The sequence below is a fragment of the Microcaecilia unicolor genome, chromosome 4 (assembly GCF_901765095.1).
Source record: "Microcaecilia unicolor chromosome 4, aMicUni1.1, whole genome shotgun sequence".
NCBI lineage: Eukaryota > Metazoa > Chordata > Amphibia > Gymnophiona > Siphonopidae > Microcaecilia > Microcaecilia unicolor.
This window is the reverse complement of record NC_044034.1, coordinates 65,426,676-65,449,573: the sequence shown is the minus strand read 5'-3', so window position 1 is coordinate 65,449,573 and position 22,898 is coordinate 65,426,676. Positions and strand designations below refer to the sequence as shown.

Genomic DNA, 22,898 nt, shown 5'->3' with positions numbered 1-22,898 from the left:
GAGAGATTTTCCCCATTTTTTGAGAAGTCACATATTTTGGTCTTCACTGGTGGACATTCTGTTTCAGTAGTATCCTTCAAGGATATTCCACACTGAACCATATGCTCCTGGGCAACTGTCAGCTTCCCCCCACCCCCCATTCTAGTTTTAAAGCTGCTCTATCTCCTTTTTAAAAGTTAGCACCAGCATCCTGGTTCCATCCTGGTTAAGCCCATCCTTTTAGAACAGTCTCTTCCTTTCCCAGAATGTCGCCCAGTTCCTATGCACTAAGTGTGTGGGTCCATCACCGAAATCACCCAATTACATTGGGCACACCCCATGAAACCATTGGGGGTCATCTTGGACTTCGAGAAAAGAATTGCAGTTAAATTAAATTCCTCAATTTTGAACTACAAAAAGAGGCAGAATTCAAATTGAGGTCAGTGCTCAGGTCTAAGCGTGCCTGTCGAGCCTCAAAAAAGAAAGAAAACGTAAAGGTCCAAAAACACTAAGAACTAAAAGAGAAATAAATCAAAAGTGAAATCAGAGAAAATAAAGAAGAAAATAAGGGGGGGGAACTCACATGGAAAGGCAGAGAAAAAAGCTCTGAGAGGAGACCACATAGACGCTTCCTCCCTGCTGCACGGAAAAATGAAGACTGAGGGACCCATGCTCGCACATCAGGCAGGAAGTTACCTGCATGTGTGCGGTGGGATGCTTCTAGAATTTTCTTGAAACATCTACGTGCTAGCCAGGTTCCACACCAGGCTGTGTCAATGAACCCATTAGAACTTTGCACTGTTACGATAAGGTTAATACCTCTCACAGAAGATGTTTAGGAGGGAAGCAAAGGGTTCAGCCCAAACAAATTTTCCATGGGTTCTGTCTGCTTTAGTTTTGGGTCATTCTTAGCTACCTTAATTGAATTCTTTTCTTGGAGCTGAACTCTTGGGGAAAGGGGGTTCCCCCCCTGTACTTCTACCGTGAGAGGTGTAAGTGCATATGAGTGAAAGTGAGAATGCTAGTTTTGGGGGGGGGGGGTTTAATGGCAGCCCTTTCAGTGTGGGTTCTGTTTTTGTTATATATCATATGAAGATTAATCAGGAGTTCTTTTGTCACGATTTCCTGTTTGTAGCTTGTACATACTAAAAAATAGAAACACTAAATACAGTGCTCAGTTTATAGCAGGTTTTCCACAGATATACAAACATATATACATGCAATACTTATTTCATTTCTTGCATCCCAGAAAGGAGGAGAAGGAAAGGCAATGACATACAAAATAATTAAAATAGCACAGTATACATCAGGCACTATACAGCTATATATTACGTTTTGTTCTTGCTTCCAAAAACATGAACTTGTTATACTACTACATGTTCAGGTCAGGGACTCTTAATATTATAAAGGAACACATTTTCAACTATAAATTGTTCTGGCATTATCAGTTTTGGAATGTCGAAAAATATATGCGTTTTTGTTGGGTTATTAGGAGACAAAATTGTCAGCTTGTGTGATGTGTTCAAATTAGCAGAAGATACCCTAAGGCTTACGTGAAAGAAAGAGAACATATTCTAAAATGTACATTAGTTAAACATTATGAGGTGGTACCTATGGTTCAACTTTGTCTTACAGCAACCCTCTCAGCAGTTTCCTATTACATGTGTTCAGTTTTCAAGCAAGGTACTGTTCTGTACTGTTTGAATGCTGTCTGTTTTACTCCCACTAACATTGTGCTTGGAATTGTGCCAATTCTACCTTGGCATTTCAGCATATAAAGAGCCCAGCAAAACAAGTAGGTGCATATTTATTACAAACCTAGGAATATTCTTTGTCATCTTAGATAAACTAATACAATGCATTGTTTATATATGTCTTTTTGTCTGTATCTGTAGGAATCTAAGAATGGGAACTCTAGTCTTACTGGTATGGACTTAGTTTTAAAAATATTATTATAAGCACTCATCAATCAGAGTTTTCACTACAGCTCAACAGTAAGAGGATTTTAAATCCACTGAATTCTGCCCCTTCCCCCACCTCCCCATATATTTTCTCTTATTGCACATATTTTAATCTATCTTGAATATGCAGATTGAAAAGGCAAACCCCCCCCCCCCCCCCCCCCCCATGGTTAGAATTAATCATGTTGTTTCTTCTTTAAAAACTGTAGATTCTGACAAGGTAGAAAAATTTGCTTTAGCCATTCAGATAAGAACTGTAGATAGGAATGGTTGGTTTATGTATCAATCATGTTTGTAACCCAAGCACTAAACATCTTAAGTGCACACCTTGTGATATTGAAAAATGTTACCTTCAATCAATTAATGCAAATATGCATGTCGCATTGTTTTCAGGTTTGTTTAGTTGTTATTGGCATTTGGTGAACTGTTACATAGAATAGAAAAAGAAAAGTTATCTTTTAACAATAAAATACTTTACATGTCACATATGCAATAAGCATGAAACACACTGTAGACTAATGGGCCTTGTTACTGACGATGCTGAAAGCTAAATAACCATTAGTATTAAGTCTCATGAAAAGATTCTTGTCTTTCATCGTAGCTCCTCAGTGGGATAAAAGACAGAGAGGCTATTTAGATGTCATAAGAATAGTTCTGTTCAAATCCCTATGGACTTCCAAAACATCTCTCTTCATGTCGCTTAATGTTTTGTTGTATTCAAAGAATGCCACTATGCTAGTGGTGAAAGAAGAATATAAGGGAGAAATCCAGGGCACATTGTGCGGTTTTAGGCTTGCAGTTGTTGAGCTAAAGTATATTCTTTGTTTTCACTAGAGTTATTTTTTTTTTCTGAAGGAAAAAAATTACACAGCAAAAGAGCCTGTTTGATGGTTTACTGGTAAATGAATAGCTAACACAAACTGTCAGACTTAAAATAAAACATAACTACAAACAACTTATCTTGTCACATGTTGCATCTTGCTTTCTTCTGGTGTGGGAATATTTGGACAGTTTATATATTTATTTATATATTTATTGTTACATTTCTAGACTTGTGATTACACTGCAGGCAGGCAAAATTCAAATGAGCAAAAGTTAGCTCTACAACAAGTGGCTAAACATTAGTTTACGTCTGCCACTCATATCTACTGGAAGGAAAATCTTGTAAATCTAAAATTTGCTAAGTGCAAAATCTTCAGAGTTGGTAGTCATTTTTTAGCTTATAAAAGAGTGCATATTTTAGGTTGTAACAGGATGAAATGGGGTATTTTTGACAATTATGCAAGTTATCCTCAAATCTTAATAGCAGCCGCCTTCAATGCAATTATTAGGTATCTTTAGTAATAGTATTAGGATGTTTAAAAAGCACAAAAATACTTGGAAAATGAACCAAACATTATTTTATTTCTCTATATAATGCATTTGGGGGCCTAGATATAGTGTTCCTGTCTGTTGGAGTGTGTGATGCACTTTGCATGCATGCACACCCTATCGGCCATAGACTGACACGTGGCACTTCAGGCCATCCAGAACTGAAGAGAGATGCTGTGGGAGGAACTAGCAGGGGCAGGGGTAGAGAAAGGAGAGAGGGAAAATGTTTGTGTGTTTGTGCACCCAGTGAGGAGGGAGGGGGTTGAGGAGAGGAGAGACAGAGTGCCTAGGGGGAAAGTGGGAAAGAGTAAGTGCCTTGGAGGGGAGAGAAGAGAGAGTGCATGCCTGGGGTGTGGGGAGATAAGGGCAGTGGGTAGAGGACACCCTGTTAGGTGCCTTGGAGAGAAGAAAAAATAAAAAAGTCAGTGCTGGGTAGAGGACGAACAGAGAGTGTTTGTGTGTGTGTGCACATGCACACTTGGAGGGAAGAGAAAGCGAAAGTGCTTGAAGGAGGACACTTGGAAAGGGAAGAGAGAGTGTGCACACATGCTTGGAGAGAAGCACAGGGAAGGGAGGTAAAGGAGAGTGTGCTGCAGAGAGGAGAGGAAGTATGCTTGGAGAAAAAGGAAGGGGGAAAAGAATGTGACAGAATGTACCAAGGAGGAAGGGAAGAGAGAGAGTGCAGGAGAGGATGAGAGAGTGTGCCTAAGATAAGTGGGGGGAGGGGGGGAGAGAGTGTGCTGGGTGGAAGGGAGGGAGAAAGAGGAGAGAGAGAAAGGGAATGGACAAAGGGAGAGTGCCAGGGAGGGAAAGGAGGAAAGAGAGTGTGTGTGTCGGGGAAAGGAAGGGTGTGAGTGTGTTCTGAGGGGAGAGGGAGCATGCCTAGATCAGGTTGAGGTGGTGAATACTGAGTCCACCACCACATTTTGTTGTCTTCTAGTCTAGGTATATTATACATGTTGGATGAGAAGTCATCCTCATTTAGACCACCTATCTCAATACAAACCATTAGCCATAGCTACACATGAGCTATAAGGTTTGTTCAATGCTGAAAGTTTTTAGATAAACCTGCTCTATAAATGTGTCTGTTGTGATACTTCATGTTAAAATTTACTAATACTATTTTCAAAAGAATTTATTTTATAAGCTTGTAATAAAATACTTTTGAAAATATGAGCTTTATCTACCGTATGCTTTTATTATTGACAAGAAAATGTTTGTTTAGAGAAATTGCTATTTAGATAAAAGACTAAGGTCCATTTTGTGTGAGCCATTATCTGATATCTCTAGTTAGATACTATGTACCTAAATATGTATTGTTATAATTAACATTCTCCGAGGACAAGCAGGCTGCTTGTTCTCACTGATGGGTGACGTCCACGGCAGCCCCTCCAATCGGAATCTTCACTAGCAAAAGCCTTTGCTAGCCCTCGCGCGCCGATGCGCACCGCGCATGCGCAGCCGTCTTCCCGCCCGAAACCGGCTCGTGCCGGCCAGTCTTCTTTTGTCCGCGCTCGGTACGGTCGTGTTACGCCGTTCGCGCCCCTTAAGTCGACCTCGCGCGTCTCTTTTTGACTTTCGCGTTTAAAAAAAAAAAAAAGAAGGATTTCGGAAGAGGTCCTTTTCGGTCTTTTTCCCTTTCCGCTATTTCCAGTTTTTGCCCTGGTAAGTTTTCTTTCGTCTTCGGGGTAGGCCCTTTTCAGGCCTCGGGTCGAATTTTTTCTCCCCCTCTTTTTGGTGCCTGCCGCAATTACAAGTTTTGATTTCGCCAGCGCGATTTTTCCGCCCATGTCATCGAAGTCGCCCAGCGGCTTCAAGAAGTGCACCCAGTGCGCCCGGGTAATCTCGCTCACTGACGCGTCGTGTCTTCAGTGTCTGGGGGCTGGGCACCGCCCGCAGGCCTGTAGTCTGTGCACCCTTTTACAAAAGCGGACTCAGGTAGCGAGATTGGCCCAGTGGAACGTTTTGTTCTCGGGCTCTTCGTCGGCATCGGCACCGGGAGTATCGAGTGCATCGACGTCGACAGCGTCTAGACCTCCGTCCTCGGCCGCGACCATTCGGAAGGAGACCTTTTCGGTCTGTTCCCCTTCCTATATTTCTAGTTTTGCCCCGTTAAGTTTTCTTTCGTCATCGGGGTAGGCCCCTTGGAGGCCTCGTTCGAAGTTTTTCTTCCCCTTTTTTGTGGTGCCATCTTCGCCATTACGAGTTTTGATCTCGCCGGCGCGATTTTTCCGCCCATGACATCGAAGTCTCCCAGCGGCTTCAAGAAGTGCACCCAGTGCGCCCGGGTAATCTCGCTCACTGACAGGCACGCATAGTGTCTTCAGTGTCTGGGGGCTGAGCACCGCCCACAGGCCTGTAGTCTGTGCGCCCTTTTACAAAAGCGGACTCAGGTAGCGAGATTGGCCCAGTGGAACGTTTTGTTCTCGGGCTCTTCGTCGGCATCGGCACCGGGAGTATCGAGTGCATCGACTTCGACAGCATCTAGACCTCCGTCCTCGGCCGCGACTGCATCGAGTGCATCGAGGCATCGACCCTCTGCATCGGGGCTGAGTCATCGGAAGGCTGCGTCGGTGGTACCGGGACCTCCACTTCTGCTGATGTCGTCGGACGGTGGTGCTTCGACTGGAGTGCAGGTGAGGGCTGTCCATTCCCCTGCTGGTGGCGGTGAGCCTTCGGGTGGGTCTCCCCCTACCCTGAGGGCTCCTGCGGTACAGCCCCCCCGAGACCGACCTCCTTCGGCCTCGGCCCCGAGGAAGCGACGGCTGGATTCTACGTTCTCCTCGTCGGTGCCGGGAAGCTCCGGTGACATGCTTCGTTCCAAGAAGTCGAAGAAGCATCGACACAGGTCCCCTTCCCGTATCGGCACCGAGAGCTCTGGGTCGCCGAGGGAGTCGGCACCCAGTAGGCATCGGCACCGAGAGGACCGCTCACCCTCTGTTCAAGAGGTGTCGATGCGCTCCACTATGGACAGCCCGGAACAGCCTCCACGCCCGGAACAGACTCTGACATCGACACCTGCATCGGCTTCCACGTCTTTCTCCACAGCCGCTCTGCATGAGAGTCTCTGGGCTGTTCTCCCAGAGATTCTGGGAGAGCTGTTGCGCCCTTCCCCTCCGGTACCGGGGGTGCTTGCGCCACCGGTACCGTCGAGTGAGGCGCCGGCTGGCCCCTTGCCCGGGGTGAGGTCTCCGACATCGGTGCCGCGTGCGGTACCAACTGCGGTCGCCTCCCAGGAAGGTTCCCCGACGACGTCAGCGGAGGGAGCTTCGCCGGTACAGGCGAGGGAGTCTACCTCTCGACGCTCCCACCGTGGCCGTGGTTCCACGGAGTCGAGCCGGGCACGGCTTCAGACACAGGTCCGTGAACTTGTGTCTGATACCGAAGGTGAGGCCTCGTGGGAAGAGGAGGAGGACATCAGATATTTCTCTGACGAGGAGTCTGAGGGTCTTCCTTCTGATCCCACTCCCTCCCCTGAAAGGCAGCTTTCTCCTCCCGAGAGTCTGTCTTTTGCGGCCTTTGTCCGGGAGATGTCTACGGCCATCCCCTTCCCGGTGGTTGTGGAGGACGAGCCCAGGGCTGAAATGTTTGAGCTCCTGGACTATCCTTCTCCACCTAAGGAAGCGTCCACAGTACCCACGCATCATGTCCTAAAAAAGACATTGCTGGCGAACTGGACCAAGCCACTAAGTAATCCCCACATTCCCAAGAAGATCGAGTCCCAGTACCCGATCCATGGGGACCCAGAGCTGATGCGCACTCAGTTGCCTCATGACTCTGGAGTTGTGGATTTGGCCCTAAAGAAGGCTAAGAGTTCTAGGGAGCATGCTTCGGCGCCCCCGGGCAAGGACTCTAAAACCTTAGACTCCTTTGGGAGGAAGGCCTACCATTCTTCAATGCTCGTGGCCAAGATTCAGTCCTACCAGCTCTACACGAGCATCCACATGCGGAACAATGTGCGGCAGTTGGCGGGCTTGGTGGACAAGCTCCCCCCTGAGCAAGCCAAGCCATTTCAGGAGGTGGTCAGGCAGCTGAAGGCGTGCAGAAAATTCCTGGCCAGAGGGGTGTATGACACCTTTGATGTTGCGTCCAGGGCCGCTGCTCAAGGTGTGGTGATGCGCTGACTCTCATGGCTGCGTGCCTCCGACCTGGAGAATAGGATCCAGCAGCGGATTGCGGACTCGCCGTGCGGATAACATTTTTGGAGAGAAAGTCGAGCAGGTGGTAGAGCAGCTCCACCAGCGGGATACCGCTTTCGACAAGTTCTCCCGCCGGCAGCCTTCAGCTTCTACCTCTACAGGTAGACGATTTTTTGGGGGAAGGAAGACTGTTCCCTACTCTTCTGGTAAGCGTAGGTACAATCCTCTTTCTCGACAGCCTGCGGCCCAGGCTAAGCCCCAGCGCACGCGCTCTCGTCAGCAGCGTGCGCCTCAACAAGGCCCCTCGGCTCCCCAGCAAAAGCAAAGGACGAGCTTTTGACTGGCTCCAGCAGAGCATAGCCGACATCCAAGTGTCAGTGCCGGGCGACCTGCCAGTCGGAGGGAGGTTGAAAGTTTTTCACCAAAGGTGGCCTCTCATAACCTCCGATCAGTGGGTTCTTCAAATAGTCCGGCAAGGATACACCCTCAATTTGGCCTCAAAACCTCCAAATTGTCCACCGGGAGCTCAGTCTTACAGCTTCCAACACAAGCAGGTACTTGCAGAGGAACTCTCCGCCCTTCTCAGCGCCAATGCGGTTGAGCCCGTGCCATCCGGGCAGGAAGGGCTGGGATTCTATTCCAGGTACTTCCTTGTGGAAAAGAAAACAGGGGGGATGCGTCCCATCCTAGACCTAAGGGCCCTGAACAAATATCTGGTCAAAGAAAAGTTCAGGATGCTTTCCCTGGGCACCCTTCTCCCCATGATTCAGAAAAACAATTGGCTATGCTCTCTGGACTTGAAGGACTCCTACACACACATCCCGATACTGCCAGCTCACAGACAGTATCTGCGATTTCAGCTGGGCACACGTCACTTCCAGTACTGTGTGCTACCCTTTGGGCTCGCCTCTGCGCCCAGAGTGTTCACGAAGTGCTTGGCTGTAGTAGCGGCGGCACTTCGCAGGCTTGGGGGTACACGTGTTCCCATCTCGACGATTGGCTGGTGAAGAACACATCCGAGGCAGGAGCTCTACAGTCCATGCAGATGACTATTCGCCTCCTGGAGCTACTGGGGTTTGTGATAAATTATCCAAAGTCCCATCTTCTCCCAGTGCAGAAACTCGAATTCATAGGAGCTCTGCTGGATTCTCGGACAGCTCGGGCCTATCTCCCAGAGGCGAGAGCCAACAACTTGTCCCTCGTCTCGCGGGTGCGAGCGTCCCAGCAGATCACAGCTCGGCAGATGTTGAGATTGCTGGGCCACATGGCCTCCACAGTTCATGTGACTCCCATGGCCCGCCTTCACATGAGATCTGCTCAATGGACCCTGGCTTCCCAGTGGTTTCAGGCTGCTGGGGATCTAGAAGACGTGATCCACCTGTCCACGAGTTTTCTCAAATCCCTGTATTGGTGGACGATTTGGTCCAATTTGACTCTGGGATGTCCTTTCCAAATTCCTCAGCCACAAAAAGTGCTGACTATGGATGCGTCTCTCCTGGGGTGCGGAGCTCATGTCGATGGGCTTCACACCCAAGTAAGCTGGTCCCTCCAGGAACTCGATCTGCAGATCAATCTCCTGGAGTTACGAGCGGTCTGGAACGCTCTGAAGGCTTTCAGAGATCGGCTGTCCCACCAAATTATCCAAATTCAGACAGACAACCAGGTTGCCATGTATTACATCAACAAGCAGGGGGGCACCGGATCTCGCCCCCTGTGTCAGGAAGCCGTCAGCATGTGGCTCTGGGCTTGCCGTCACGGCATGGTGCTCCAAGCCACATATCTGGCAGGCGTAAACAACAGTCTGGCCGACAGGTTGAGCAGGATTATGCAACCTCACGAGTGGTCGCTCAATTCCCTTGTAGTGCGACAGATCTTCCAGGTGTGGGGCACCCCCTTGGTAGATCTCTTCGCATCTCGAGCCAACCACAAAGTCCCTCAGTTCTGTTCCAGGCTTCAGGCCCACGGCAGACTGGCATCGGATGCCTTCCTCCTGGACTGGGGGGAAGGCCTGCTGTATGCTTATCCTCCCATACCTCTGGTGGGGAAGACTTTGTTGAAACTCAAGCAAGACCGAGGCACCGTGATTCTGATTGCTCCCTTTTGGCCGCGTCAGATCTGGTTCCCTCTTCTTCTGGAGTTGTCCTCCGCAGAACCGTGGAGATTGGAGTGTTTTCCGACCCTCATCACACAGGACGAAGGGACGCTTTTGCATCCCAACCTCCGGTCTCTGGCTCTCACGGCCTGGATGTTGAGAGCGTAGACTTTGCCTCTTTGGGTCTGTCAGAGGGTGTCTCCCGCATCTTGCTTGATTCCAGGAAAGATTCCACTAAGAGGAGTTACTTCTTTCTATGGAGGAGGTTTGTCGTCTGGTGTGACAGCAAGGCCCTAGATCCTCGCTCTTGTCCTACACAGACCCTGCTTGAATACCTTCTGCACTTGTCTGAGTCTGGTCTCAAGACCAACTCTGTAAGGGTTCACCTTAGCGCAATCAGTGCATACCATTACCGTGTGGAAGGTAAGCCGATCTCAGGACAGCCTTTAGTTGTTCGCTTCATGAGAGGTTTGCTTTTGTCAAAGCCCCCTGTCAAGCCTCCTACAGTGTCATGGGATCTCAATGTCGTTCTCACCCAGCTGATGAAACCTCCTTTTGAGCCACTGAACTCCTGCCATCTGAAGTACTTGACCTGGAAGGTCATTTTCTTGGTGGCAGTTACTTCAGCTCGTAGAGTCAGTGAGCTTCAGGCCCTGGTAGCCCAGGCCCCTTACACAAAATTTCATCACAACAGAGTAGTCCTCCGCACTCACCCTAAGTTCTTGCCAAAGGTTGTGTCGGAGTTCCATCTGAACCAGTCAATTGTCTTGCCAACATTCTTTCCCTGTCCTCATTCCTGCCCTGCTGAACGTCAGCTGCACACATTGGACTGCAAGAGAGCATTGGCCTTCTACCTGGAGCGGACACAGCCCAACAGACAGTCCGCCCAATTGTTTGTTTCTTTTGATCCCAACAGGAGGGGAGTGGCTGTGGGGAAACGCACCATATCCAATTGGCTAGCAAATTGCATTTCCTTCACTTACGCCCAGGCTGGGCTGGCTCTTGAGGGTCATGTCACGGCTCATAATGTTAGAGCCATGGCAGCGTCGGTAGCCCATTTGAAGTCAGCCACTATTGAAGAGATCTGCAAAGCTGCGACGTGGTCATCTGTCCACACATTCACATCTCATTACTGCCTGCAGCAGGATACCCGGCGCGACAGTCGGTTCGGGCAGTCAGTGCTTCAGAATCTGTTCGGGGTTTAGAATCCAACTCCACCCCCCTAGGCCCATGTTTATTCTGTTCCAGGCTGCACTCTCAGTTAGTTGGATAAAGTTGTTAGGTCAATCTCAGTTATGTCCTCGCCGTTGCGAGGCCCAATTGACCATGTTTGTTGTTTTGAGTGAGCCTGGGGGCTAGGGATACCCCATCAGTGAGAACAAGCAGCCTGCTTGTCCTCGGAGAAAGCGAATGCTACATACCTGTAGAAGGTATTCTCCGAGGACAGCAGGCTGATTGTTCTCACAAACCCGCCCGCCTCCCCTTTTGGAGTTGTGTCTTCCCTTCTCTTTGTCTTGCTACATATGAGACTGGCCGGCCGAGCCGGTTTCGGGCGGGAAGACGGCCCGCGCATGCGCGGTGCGCATCGGCGTGCGAGGGCTAGCAAAGGCTTTTGCTAGTGAAGATTCCGATTGGAGGGGCTGCCGTGGACGTCACCCATCAGTGAGAACAATCAGCCTGCTGTCCTCGGAGAATACCTTCTGCAGGTATGTAGCATTCGCTTTTTATTTGGTCTGTATTATCAAGTTCATCATTATAGTAGCTGTGTATAATAAAATAGTGCTGTTTCACTGCTAAATACTGCTCTGAAAGGCATGTCTTATTTTTATATTATACAATTTCTATGCATACAAACTGACATGCCACTGTAAATTTTTTTAATCAATTTTTAAACTCTTTTAAACACCAGCCATGGTATTTATAGATATTCCAAAACATTCAGCACCTGCTGGTGTCTGGCTATTTGCTCTGAATATTTGGATATAGAAGTGGCTGGTGGCATTATCCGAGTGGATCCAAAACAAAGTCCTCTCACAATGAGTGTCTTCCTGAACAAGGTCTTTATTCAAATCTGCACAAATGACCCGACACGTGGCGTGTTTCGGCATAAAGGCCTGCATCAGGGGTCTAGTATTATCTGATGCAAAGAAAGCCTTGTTGGTCAGATGAAAAGCGGCACATAAACTGCTAACAGAGATATGCAATGCAACGCTGTGCTCCTCTGTCATGCGCTGATGCTCCTAAATAAATGATGTTACAGTAATCTAAGGAGCTCAAAATCATAGATTATACTATAAGTTTAAAGTGTTTTTGATTAAAATATTTTCTTCCATGTCGTAAATTTCGCATCATCAAAAATTATCTTTGTATTAGTTTAGAATCTGCGAATCTAATGACAACATATTATCCAGCTGAATTCCCAGAATTCGTATAGAAGAAGAAAAATTGTATAAATTCTGATTGATCATCACAGAGGTTTCAGTTTCTTCTCTAGAGTGACTAACTAACAGAAATTTAGTTTTATCTGAATTCAATTTTAACTTATGTTGTTTCATCCAAGAATCCAAGGTATTTAAAATATTGTGAAGCAAGTCAGATTGAGAAGAAACTGAAGAGATTATAGATACCATAATTGTTATGTCATCTGTATAGTTATACAGACACCAATCTTATCCAGGACAAAACCCAGGGAATATATGTAGATATTAACAGGGCTTTTTTTGAGGGGGTACTCGGGGGTACTGAGTACCGGCACCTTTTCCAGTGTCTTCTAAAATTGACCCATGAACCACAAGTTTTAATGAAAGAGCTCAATTCTGCCAATTGTCATAGATTCTGTGACTGGTTGCAGGGGGCCTGGCTATTGTGGAGTGAGTCCCTCAGTGATCACCCCATCCCTGAAGGGTGGTCTGGCATTTAAGTACCGGCACCTTTTTTGCTAGAAAAATTGCACTGGATATTAAAAAGTATGGGGGAAAGTGGGGATCCCTAAGGAACACCACTTGTTTTCTTCCATTTGTTTGAAAGTTTTTCCTTCCAGCTTAACTCTATAGGAACAGTCTTTTAAGAATCCAGAGAACCAGCTGTATACATTTCCTTCAATTCCTATTCTATCAGGTATCTGCAAAAGGATGTCGTGGTCAACCAGATCAAATGCACTGGAAAAGGTCAAACTGCAGCAGCAGAGCTTTTTTGCCTTCAGAGAGAAGTCTTTGGATGTTGTCAAAAAGAGAGCCAATAACTATCTCAGTGCTACAGTTTGACCTAAACCCTAACTGAGAATAATGCAGTACATTGTGATGTAGTCAGTATGCTGCAATTCCACTACTCCCGCCATAAATTTACAAAGCAAAGGAATAGAAGCAACTGGTCTATAGTTAGTCATCAAATAACTAGGCTCCTTAATATCCTTAATAATGGGAGTGATAATAATTTCACCCATAGGGGAAGGAAAAATCCTAAGATCTAAGGAAGATTGTAGCCATTCAAACAATAACAATTTACATTTGCTAGATGCCAATTTCATATATGGTAGACAAAAATCTAAGCTGCAAAAGTTTGTTATATATTTTGAAAACAAGTCTCTACTGTATCCCAAGATACAGCAGAAAAGTCTTTCCATATTTTATCCACTGGGGAAAAGTTCATTTCAGAAACCGAGAAGTCTTGTATTGGATAGCTGTTATCAAAAAGATTTCTTATTGTGCTGATCTTATCTCTAAAATATTTTGCCAACTGGATAGCTGAAGGTTTATTATCTACTGTTAATGTAGTACATGTTTCAGTATTGGTAAGACTATGAAGAATATTAAAGATCATCTTAGAAATCTACAGGATGTCCTATAATCAGTTTTGAGTAGTAATCTTTCCATTTTAGTTTTAGCTTTGTCTTATATTCCTTATTGGCTATTCTCCATAGCAACTTATTTTCCTTTGAAGGAGATTTGCGCCAATTTCTTTCTAATTTTCAACTTTTTTTGTACTTATAATCATTCAGTATATGATTGTCAACTATACAAAGCTGATTTTGTTTTTCTCCAAGAAAGGGAGCAATAATAATTAGACACTACTGAGGTATACATGAAAATCCGGCTTTAGAAAGAGGTACAATATATGAAAAGACCTTAGTCTGCTATTTTAAAACCTTGTACTTTGTTTAAACATTAGCAGCTGATTCAAGTTGCAGCACATGCGCTTTAATAACAATAAAAGACAACTTGTCTATGGCCCAATAGTGCGCCCAATGGTAGATAATACATAGAGTAAGGCAGGGGTTTCAGAAGCTGAAATGTGTGGTATGTTAAAAGACAGAAACACTGGTAGCAAATGACCTTTGAAAGCATAAACACATTTTGCTACAACAAACCACAATAAGGTTAAATCTTTAACCAGTGCTGCGCTGCAAAACTGAACTTGGAATCAATGTTCCTGAAACAGACATGAAAAGAAAACTTTATATCCAGCTACAGCTGTATGTGGTCTTTCTGTCCTAAGATTGCCTGCAGCTAATCTAATTATAAGTAATTATTTGGAACATATACTGTTAAGATGCTTGTTCTTTGCATATGGTGTATGTCAAAATTAGAAACAATTCTTCTAAAATGAGCTCAACTGGAAAATGCTATCTCTAGATAGCTGCAGATCTTTAATACATAGAGCAGATTCTTGAATCATTAAGTGAATTTGTAGATAAGGCTTTCAGTACAAGCAGAAGCATACTTATTATCACTATTAATAAGCAATGCTTGCTTTGTCATAAGAATATTACATAATGATAGATATTTCCAGAGATCATACATGTCAAAGTAGATGAGTAAAATTACATTGGGTTTCCATGTCATCAAAAATAAGCAACATTTATTGTCCAAGAGCAAAATAATGTTTCACAATTCTAAACTGAAAGAATCATTGTTAAGCACTGCACAGCAGATCATACCTCCAATAAGCAGAATTAAATGTTATTGGAAGACAGAGGGGTGTTCGTGGGATTTGCTTGAAATGTGAAATCTTTAGTTTTCTCTTTTTTTTAATAAACCTGTCACCATTTTTTACATGGAAAATATTTCTGTACTGAATTTGGAGGTTGAGCCAGTGTGTAATATACAAATGCCCATTGCTTTAGCATATTATTTTGCCTTACAGGAGTCAACTTTGGATGGTTCAGATATTAATACAACCCTGCTTGCTCATTTCTTTGGAAGGGGAGGTCAACACAAGCTGCAGTATTCTGAGTTTCACAGGTAGTGTATTGTAAGCCACTTTGAGCCTGCAATCAGTGGGAAAATGTGGGATATAAATGTAATAATAATAATAACATCCAATGTATTAATCATTCAGTACAATAAAGTCTCGTTTATTCAACCTAAACGGGACCTGTTGTCGGATAATACGGAAAACAATGGTAACTCCTCAAACAATGCAGAAACAAAAGCCGTGAAAGCAGGGTTCAGGCTCACAACTGTGGTAAAAGTAGGGTCCCGGGTTCAGAAAACAAAAAGAGAAGCCGCATGACATCACCAGTTGTTGTCAGATATGATGGATGGTCAAATAAGCGAGACTGTACAGTAGCTCTAGTTTGTACAAAAAGGTGGTATTTTGCCCATGCTGCTTCAAGTGGTGAACAAGGAAATACCAGTCCCTTGTTATGCAAAATATCCACAATAGCATCCTTGGTTTGCCATAAAAGGACACACAAGTATTTTTTAGAGTAATTAAATATTATTGGCACTAGCCAGCATCCAACTGGAAAAGAGACGGCTGAGGGGGATATGATTGAGGTCTATAAAATCCTGAGTGATGTAGAACGGGTAAAAGTGAATTGATTTTTTACTCTTTCAAAAAGTACAAAGACCAGGGGACACTCAATGGAATTACATGGAAATATTTGTAACTCAAATAGGAGGAAATATTTCTTCACTCAAAGAATAGTTAAGTTCTGGAACTTGTTGCCAGAGGATGTGGTAATGGTGGTTAACATATCTGGGTTTAAAAAAGGTCTGGACAAGTTCCTGGAGGAAAAGTCCATAGTCTGTTATTGAAATGGGGATTGGCAGTATGAAACATTGCTACTAATTGGGTTTCTGCCAGGTACTTGTGACCTGGATTGGTCACTGTTGGAAGCAGGATACTGGGCTAAATGGACCATTGGTCTCACCCAGTATAGCTGCTATTATGGTCTTCTGTGGATCCTCGCAAGCAGCAGCATTGCACATATGCTGTCTGGTCTGATGCTTTCCCTCTGACCTGTCCTACCCAGGCAGAAACAAGACGTGATGTTAGTGGAGGCAGACCAAGCCAGAGGTTTTAGCATAGGCCACAGGCAGCATATGTGCAATACTGCCATGCCCAGGACCAGCAGAAGACCACTTTTAAGATAAGACTAGTGGGGGTATTGAGAGTAGGGGCAGATGCTGAACCCTGGGTGGGGGAAGAAGTGTGAGCTACAGAACCGCAAGCAGAACTGGAGGGCTCACCGATGGAAGCTATGACCAAGGCAGTGAGCTCCAGAAGCCACAAGAAGAGCTTGTTGCTGCTCATGGGGGGGGGGAGGGGGGGAGAGAGAGAAATAATGGACCCCGGAAAGAAAGAGAAATAATGGACCTGAAGGAAGAGGAGAGGGAGGGAAGGTTGAGAAAGGGAGAGATATTGGATCTGGGGGTGGGAAGGAGGGAGATTCAGTCCTTTAGGGAAGGAGGATGGGATTTGATATACCATCTTTCTGTAGTTACAGTCAAAGTGGTTTAACAGGTACTTATTTTGTACTGGGGCAATGGATAGTTAAATGACTTGCCCCGAGCCACAAGGAGATGCAGTGGGAAATAAATAAAATACCATTAATTGTGCAATTAATCATGATTAAAAATTTTAATTGAAATGTGGCCCTACTACAAATAGTATATTACAAAGCAGTGGCGTAGCTAGGTGGGGCTTGGGCCCCCCCCCCCCCCCCCGCCAAATTTCATCAAGGCCCCTGGTTTTGCTGATAGGGGTCCCAAACCCGCACCAGCCGGAGGCCTTCTTCAGCACCGGTCTCCAGTGCGCTGCGTTCCCTGCCCTGTGCTTTTTCTTCCTCCTGATGTCCCTCATATTCCTTTAAGTGAAACTGAGCATGCTCAGTTTCACTTAAAGGAGCATGCACAGGACGTCAGGAGGAAGAAGGAGTAGGGCAGCAAACGCAGCGGCGCCGGAGACCGGTGCTGAAGAAGGCTTCAGCTGGTGGGGGTTGGGGACCCCCCCATCACCACCACCAGCAAAGGTATTTGCTGCTGTGGGGTGTGGTGGGGGGAGGCGAGGCGTTGGAGGAGGAGGCGAAGCAGCAGGGCGGCAGACTAAAATGTGCCCCCCCCCACCTCAGGCTCTGGCCCCCTCCCACTGCGAGGTCTGGCTACGCCCCTGCTACAAAGTGCCTTTTCATCTATAGATACAGATGGATAATTACTAATATGCATTAAGGGAATAACTTACAATTTTTTCTCTTTAATGCATGTTAAATAGCAAACTCATGTTATTTGGCCTTTGCCACATGTTAGTTTACCACAATATGAACTAAATGATAACAAAATGCAAAGCAAGCAAATATATGCAAAATACCTAATTATTATGTCAATTGAATAATGCAGCTTACATTTGTCTTTGCCAGCAGTATCATTCATGGAAAGTTATCACCAACTTTGAGCTGCTGTTATCCCTCTTCCCAAAGAGCATTGGGCCATTAACATTTTGACCTGATGCTCCCAGGAAGCCTCTTAAATAGGCCAGTAGCAGATACATATCTCCTCTCCCCCCCCCCCCCCCCATGACATAACAAGCCAAACTCCTCTCCCCTGAACCTCCCAATGACAAAACCATCTCCCCCCCTCTCCCCACTAGCCATGAGGGAGGTGCTATGTGTGTGAGGGGGGTATTATTGGCACTAGCTAGTCTCCACCATGACTTCGTCTATCATATTTGGCAGGGTGGAGTTCAGAATTGGAAGCGAGGGGGTTTAATTTAATTTGGAGGAGTTGAATCATGGTTAGTTTAGGGGGCTAAGAACCCTCCATTACACCAGGTACAAAACTTAGATTGTGAGCCACTGGGGAGAGAAAAATGTACTAGCCCCTTCAAGACATAGCAGGCCCAGGTGCTGTGTAGGACTTGCAGTCCACCTGCATATCCTCACATCCTTCTCTGGGGAGACTCCCAAGTCCACCCCAATTCACTTAGGGCCTTCGCTGCAGGCGCCTAGTGCTTCCACCAGCTGTCTTCCAGTGCTATGGAGGACTTGCAAGCTGCCTTCCAGGTGCTATGGAGGACTTGCAGCCCATCTGCATATCCTCACAGCCTTTTCTGGGGTGACTCCCAGGTCCACTCCGATTCATCCCGGTCCTTCACTCCAGGTGACTAGCACTTCCACTAGCTGCCTTACAGGTGCTGTGGAGGACTTGCAGCCCATCTGCATATCCTCAAAGCCTTCTCCGGGGTGACTCCCAGGTCCACCCCCATCTGTCCAGGGCCTTCACTCCAGTGAAACCTTTTCCCTATACACTTTGTATTTTCTCTCTGCTATTTCTTATGGCTCCATTACAGTTTCTTTTCTTGGGTACTGTCCCTTCCCAATCTCTTTCTCCATCTGAAACCACTGTATACTACAGGAACACATTGCCTACCTTCTGCTTTCATCATCTCACCATCCCTTTTGCCTTCTCCCTTCTTCTCAGCTCTAAACCTTCAACATTTCCTTTCTTTCATTCAGCCATCTCTATTCTTTGAGTACATCTCGCCTTCGTCGCTGTCATCATGCCTCTCCTACTCTTCTTTGTACTCTCTTGCTCCTTCTGCTCTCCACTGGGATATCAATCCCATTCCTGATCCTCCACATCAGCTCTCTTCCTATTCGTGCAGGTCACACTGTGATTTCTCCAATCTAATTTCTGTTCCTCGCCTCTCCCCATCTTCTCTGCCTTTCTCATGTGCTCTGTGGCATGCCCACTTTGCAACAAACTTTCCTACATCCTTTATCTCTCATACTCTCCATCTGCTTACCCTAACTGAGATTTGGCTTTGCTCTGAAAATGTTTCAGCCGCGGCCCTGTGTCATGGAGGTTACCTTTTCTCCCATACTCCTTGCCCGGTTGGCTGCGGAGGTGGTATCGGGCTACTACTGTCACCCTCTTGTAGATTTTTAACCTCTTCTTCCACCTCAGTTTCACTGCTTTTCTTCTTTTGAAGTCCACTCCACCTGTCTATTCACTCCTCTATCTCTTCAAGTAGTAGTCATTTATCAACCCCATGGTAAGTTCCTTTCTCACTGACTGACTCCTGGCTTTCCTTCTTTCTTGAACCTTCATCTCCTTCCCTCATTCTTAGGGATTTTAACATTCATGCTAATGATCCCTCTGACTCTTATGCTTCTCAGTTTCTCGCTTTAGCATCCTCTTTCAGTCTTGAACTGTGCTCCACTACCCCTATTCACCAGAATGGCCACTGTCTTGATCTTGTCTTCTTCTCCAGCTGCTTACTCTCCAGTTTCTCTGCCTCAGCTATTCCTCTCACTGACCATCATCTGATAATTTTCACACTTAAACACTGTCCCCTACCCCCAGTCCCATCCAATCTCCACCAATATATTTAGGAATCTTCAAGCTATTGACTCTTCTACTCTGTCCGCTAGGGAACCTCTTCGCAATTACTATGTTATCCAAGTCTGTCAATGAGGCTGTCTCTTCCTGTAATATTCTCTCCTCTGCTCTGGACACTCTAAATCCTCCCATGTCCTGTTCTGTAAGACGTACCAAACCCCAGCCTTGGCTGACCTCTAGAATCCGCTACCTGCGTTCCTGTGCCCGATCTTCCAAACGCCTGTGGATGAAATCCCATGCCCATGCTGACTTCATGCATTTCAAATTCTTGCTGACTCTGGCTGAGTACTTTCATAAGGTTCACAAGATTAACCTTGAAATTCTCAACCAAGTCACCTCCACCTCTCCTTCCCTCAGTTCATTCTTTCAACCCTCCTTCAACCCCTGCCTCCTTTTCTTCCATTTCTGAAACCACTGAAGAGAAAACTGCACATTTTCTTTCCTCCTCAAAACTAACTACCTGTTTCTCTGATATTATTCCCATCTTATCCCTTATTCCTTCTGATCGTATGCTCTCCTAGTGTCTGCCCTTCTATCTGTCATATACTCAATCTTTCACTTTCCACTGCAACTGTTCCTGATGCCTTCAAACATACCAAAGTTGCACCACTCCTGAAAAAACCTTCATTGGACCTACCTGCCTTCCAACTAATCACCCCATGTCCCTCCTCCCTTTCCTATCCAAGATACTTGAACGCACACTGTTCACTTCCATTGTCTTGACTTTCTTTCTTCTCAAGCTATTCTCGATCCACTTCAGTCTGGCTTTTGCCCTCTGCATTCAACTGAAACGGCTCTTGCTAAAGTCTCCAGTGGCCTGTTCCTGGTCAGATCCAAAGGTCTCTATTCTATCCTCATCCTTCTCGATCTATCTATTGCTTTTGACACTGTTGTTCACTACCTACTCCTTGATACGCTTTCCTCACTTGGATTTCAGGGCTCTGTTCTTTTCCTGGTTTTCTTCTTAACTGTCCCATCGCACTTTTAGTGTATACTCTGGTGGATCCTCCTCCACTTCTATCCCACTATTAGTTGGTGTACCTCAGGGCTCTTTCTTGGGACCTCTTCTTTTCTCCATCTATACTTCTTCTCTTGGTGCTCTGATCTTATCCCATGGTTTTCAGTATCACCTTTATGCTGATGACTCCCAGATCTACCTCTCCATGCCAGAAATTTCAGCAGGAATCTAGGCCCAAATATCATTCTGCCTGTCAGACATTGCTGCCTGGATGTCTTACCGCCATCTAAAACTAAACATGACCAAGACTGAGCTTCTTATCTTTCCCCCTAAACCAACCTCTCCTCCTCCCCCATTCTCTATATGTGTGGATAACACTCTCGCCCTCCATGTCTCATCAGTTCATAACCTTGGGGGTCATCTTTGACTCCTATCTCTCATTCTCTGCACATATTCAACAGATTTCTAAAACCTATCGTTTCTTTCTCTATAATATCACCAAATTTCATCCTTTCCTTTCTGAGCACACTACCAAAACCCTTATCCACACCAAGTAAAGTCGGCCAAGTGTTCGTCAAGGACGCCCTTCTTTTTTCCATTATCGGCCGAGGACGCCCATGTGTTAAGCACGCCCCAGTCCCTCCTTCGTTCCGCTTCCAACACGCCCCTGGGAACTTTGGTCGTCCCCGCAACGGAAAGCAGTTGAGGGCGCCCAAAATCGGCTTTTGATTATGCCTATTTGGGCGACCCTGGGAGAAGGACGCCCATCTCCTGATTTGTGTCGAAAGATGGGCGCCCTTCTCTTTTGAAAATGAGCCCCAAAGCCAACTTGGATTTAGTCAAGGGAAACCTTGCCTCGCCAATCTACTACATTTCTTTGAATGGGTGAATAAATATGTAGATAAAGGTGAGCCAGTTGATATTGCATATCTGGATTTTCAAAAGGCATTTGACAAAGCACCTCATGAAAGACTTCTGAGGAAATTAGAAAGTCATGGGATAGGAGGTAATGTCCTATTGTGGATTAAAAAGTGGTTAAAAGATTTTTTTTTTTTAAACAGAGTAGAGTTAAATGGTCAGTATTCTCATTAGAGAAGAGTAGATAGTGGGGTTCTCCAGGGGTCTGTGCTGGGGCCGTTGCTTTTTAACATGTTTATAAATGATGTAGAGATGGGAATAACTAGTGAGATAATTAAATTGGCTGATGACATAAAGTTATTCAAAGTTGTTAAATCGCAAGAGGATTGTGAAAAATTGCAATAGGACCTTATGATACTAGGCATCCAAATGGCAGATGATGTTTAATGTGAGCAAGTGCAAAGTGATGCATGTGGGAAAGAGGAACTCAAATTATAGCTACGTGATGCAAGGTTCCACATTATGAATAACTGCCCAGGAAAAGGATCTAGGTGTCATCGTTGGTATGTTGAAACCCTCTACTCAGTGTTCAGCTGCAGCTAAGAAAGCAAATAGAATGTTAGAAATTGTTAGGAAAGGAAAGGAAAACAAAAATGAGAATGTTATAGTGGCTTTGTATTGCTCAGTGGTGCAACTGCACTTCAAATACTGTATACAATTCTAGTCACTGAATCTCAAAATAGATATAGCGGAATTAGAAAAGAAGGGTAAAGAAAATGATAAAAGGGATGGGATAACTTTCCTATGAGGAAAGGCTAAAGTGGCTAGGGCTGTAAAGCTTGGAGAAGAGACGCTGAGGGGAGATATGATAGAGGTCTATAAACTACTGAGTGAAGTGGAACGGGTAGACTTGAATCATTTGTTTACTCTTTCCAAAAATACTAGGACTAGGGGGCATGCAATAAAGCTACTTAGTAGTAAATTTAAAACAAATTGGAGAAAATATTTCTTCACACAATGTGTAATTAAATTTTAAAAAATTAAAGTGAGGACCCCTCACAGGATTATACAAAACAGCTAAAAGACCTTATCAAAACATTTCCTACACAAGCGCAGCCTCATCTGAAGAAACTCATACCAAACCAGCCTTCTGTGGGCCCATTCTACATGCTACTCAAAATCCATAAACCTGGAAACCCTGGCAGACCAATCATATCAGGTATTGGCACACTCACGGAAGAAATATCTGGATTCATAGAGGGAATTCTGAAACCTCTCGTACACAAAACTAACAGCTTCATACAAGACACCACAGACTTTCTGAATAAATTGAAAAATATCAAGCAATTACCACCAAACACCCTTCTGGTCACGATGGATGTAGAATCACTATACAGCAACATTCCACATGCGGATGGCGTAGCTGCATGTGGGAGACTCCTAAAAAGATCCACACTGGACCATCAATACTCACCAGAAACTGTTACAAAATTAATCAAATTTATTTTAACTCACAACTACTTCCGCTTTAACAATGATATCTATCTACAAATAATGGGCACTGCAATAGGCACCAGGACAGCACCCCAATATGCCAACCTTTTTATGGCTGAGCTGGAAGAGACATTTCTGAATACCTACCAGACCAAACCTCTAAAATACTACCGGTACATCGATGACATTTTTATGATTTGGACGGAGGGGGAAAAAACTCTGAAACAATTTTACTATTCCTTCAATACATACCATCCTACAATCAGATTCAAAATTGACTACTCCCCAGAACAAGTCAATTTTTTGGACACCACAGTCTCAATCAGTGATGGCTGTATACAAACATCTATATACCCACAGACAGATGCAGCTACCTCCACAACTCCAGCTTCCACCCTTCACATACAAAAAGATCCATTATTTACA

The 22,898-nt window shown here is 45.3% G+C and overlaps 1 protein-coding gene across 2 annotated transcripts in view; it reads left to right on the top strand.

Moving 5' to 3' along the window:
• Nucleotides 1–22,898, top strand: part of MICU2 (mitochondrial calcium uptake 2) — a 505,490-nt gene that overhangs the window by 434,627 nt on the left and 47,965 nt on the right. For both annotated transcript variants that reach the window (XM_030200306.1, XM_030200305.1), the window contains exon 8: nucleotides 14,685–14,782. In XM_030200306.1, the coding sequence (XP_030056166.1) occupies nucleotides 14,685–14,782 (98 nt within the window). The remainder of the gene's footprint in view (nucleotides 1–14,684; nucleotides 14,783–22,898) is intronic.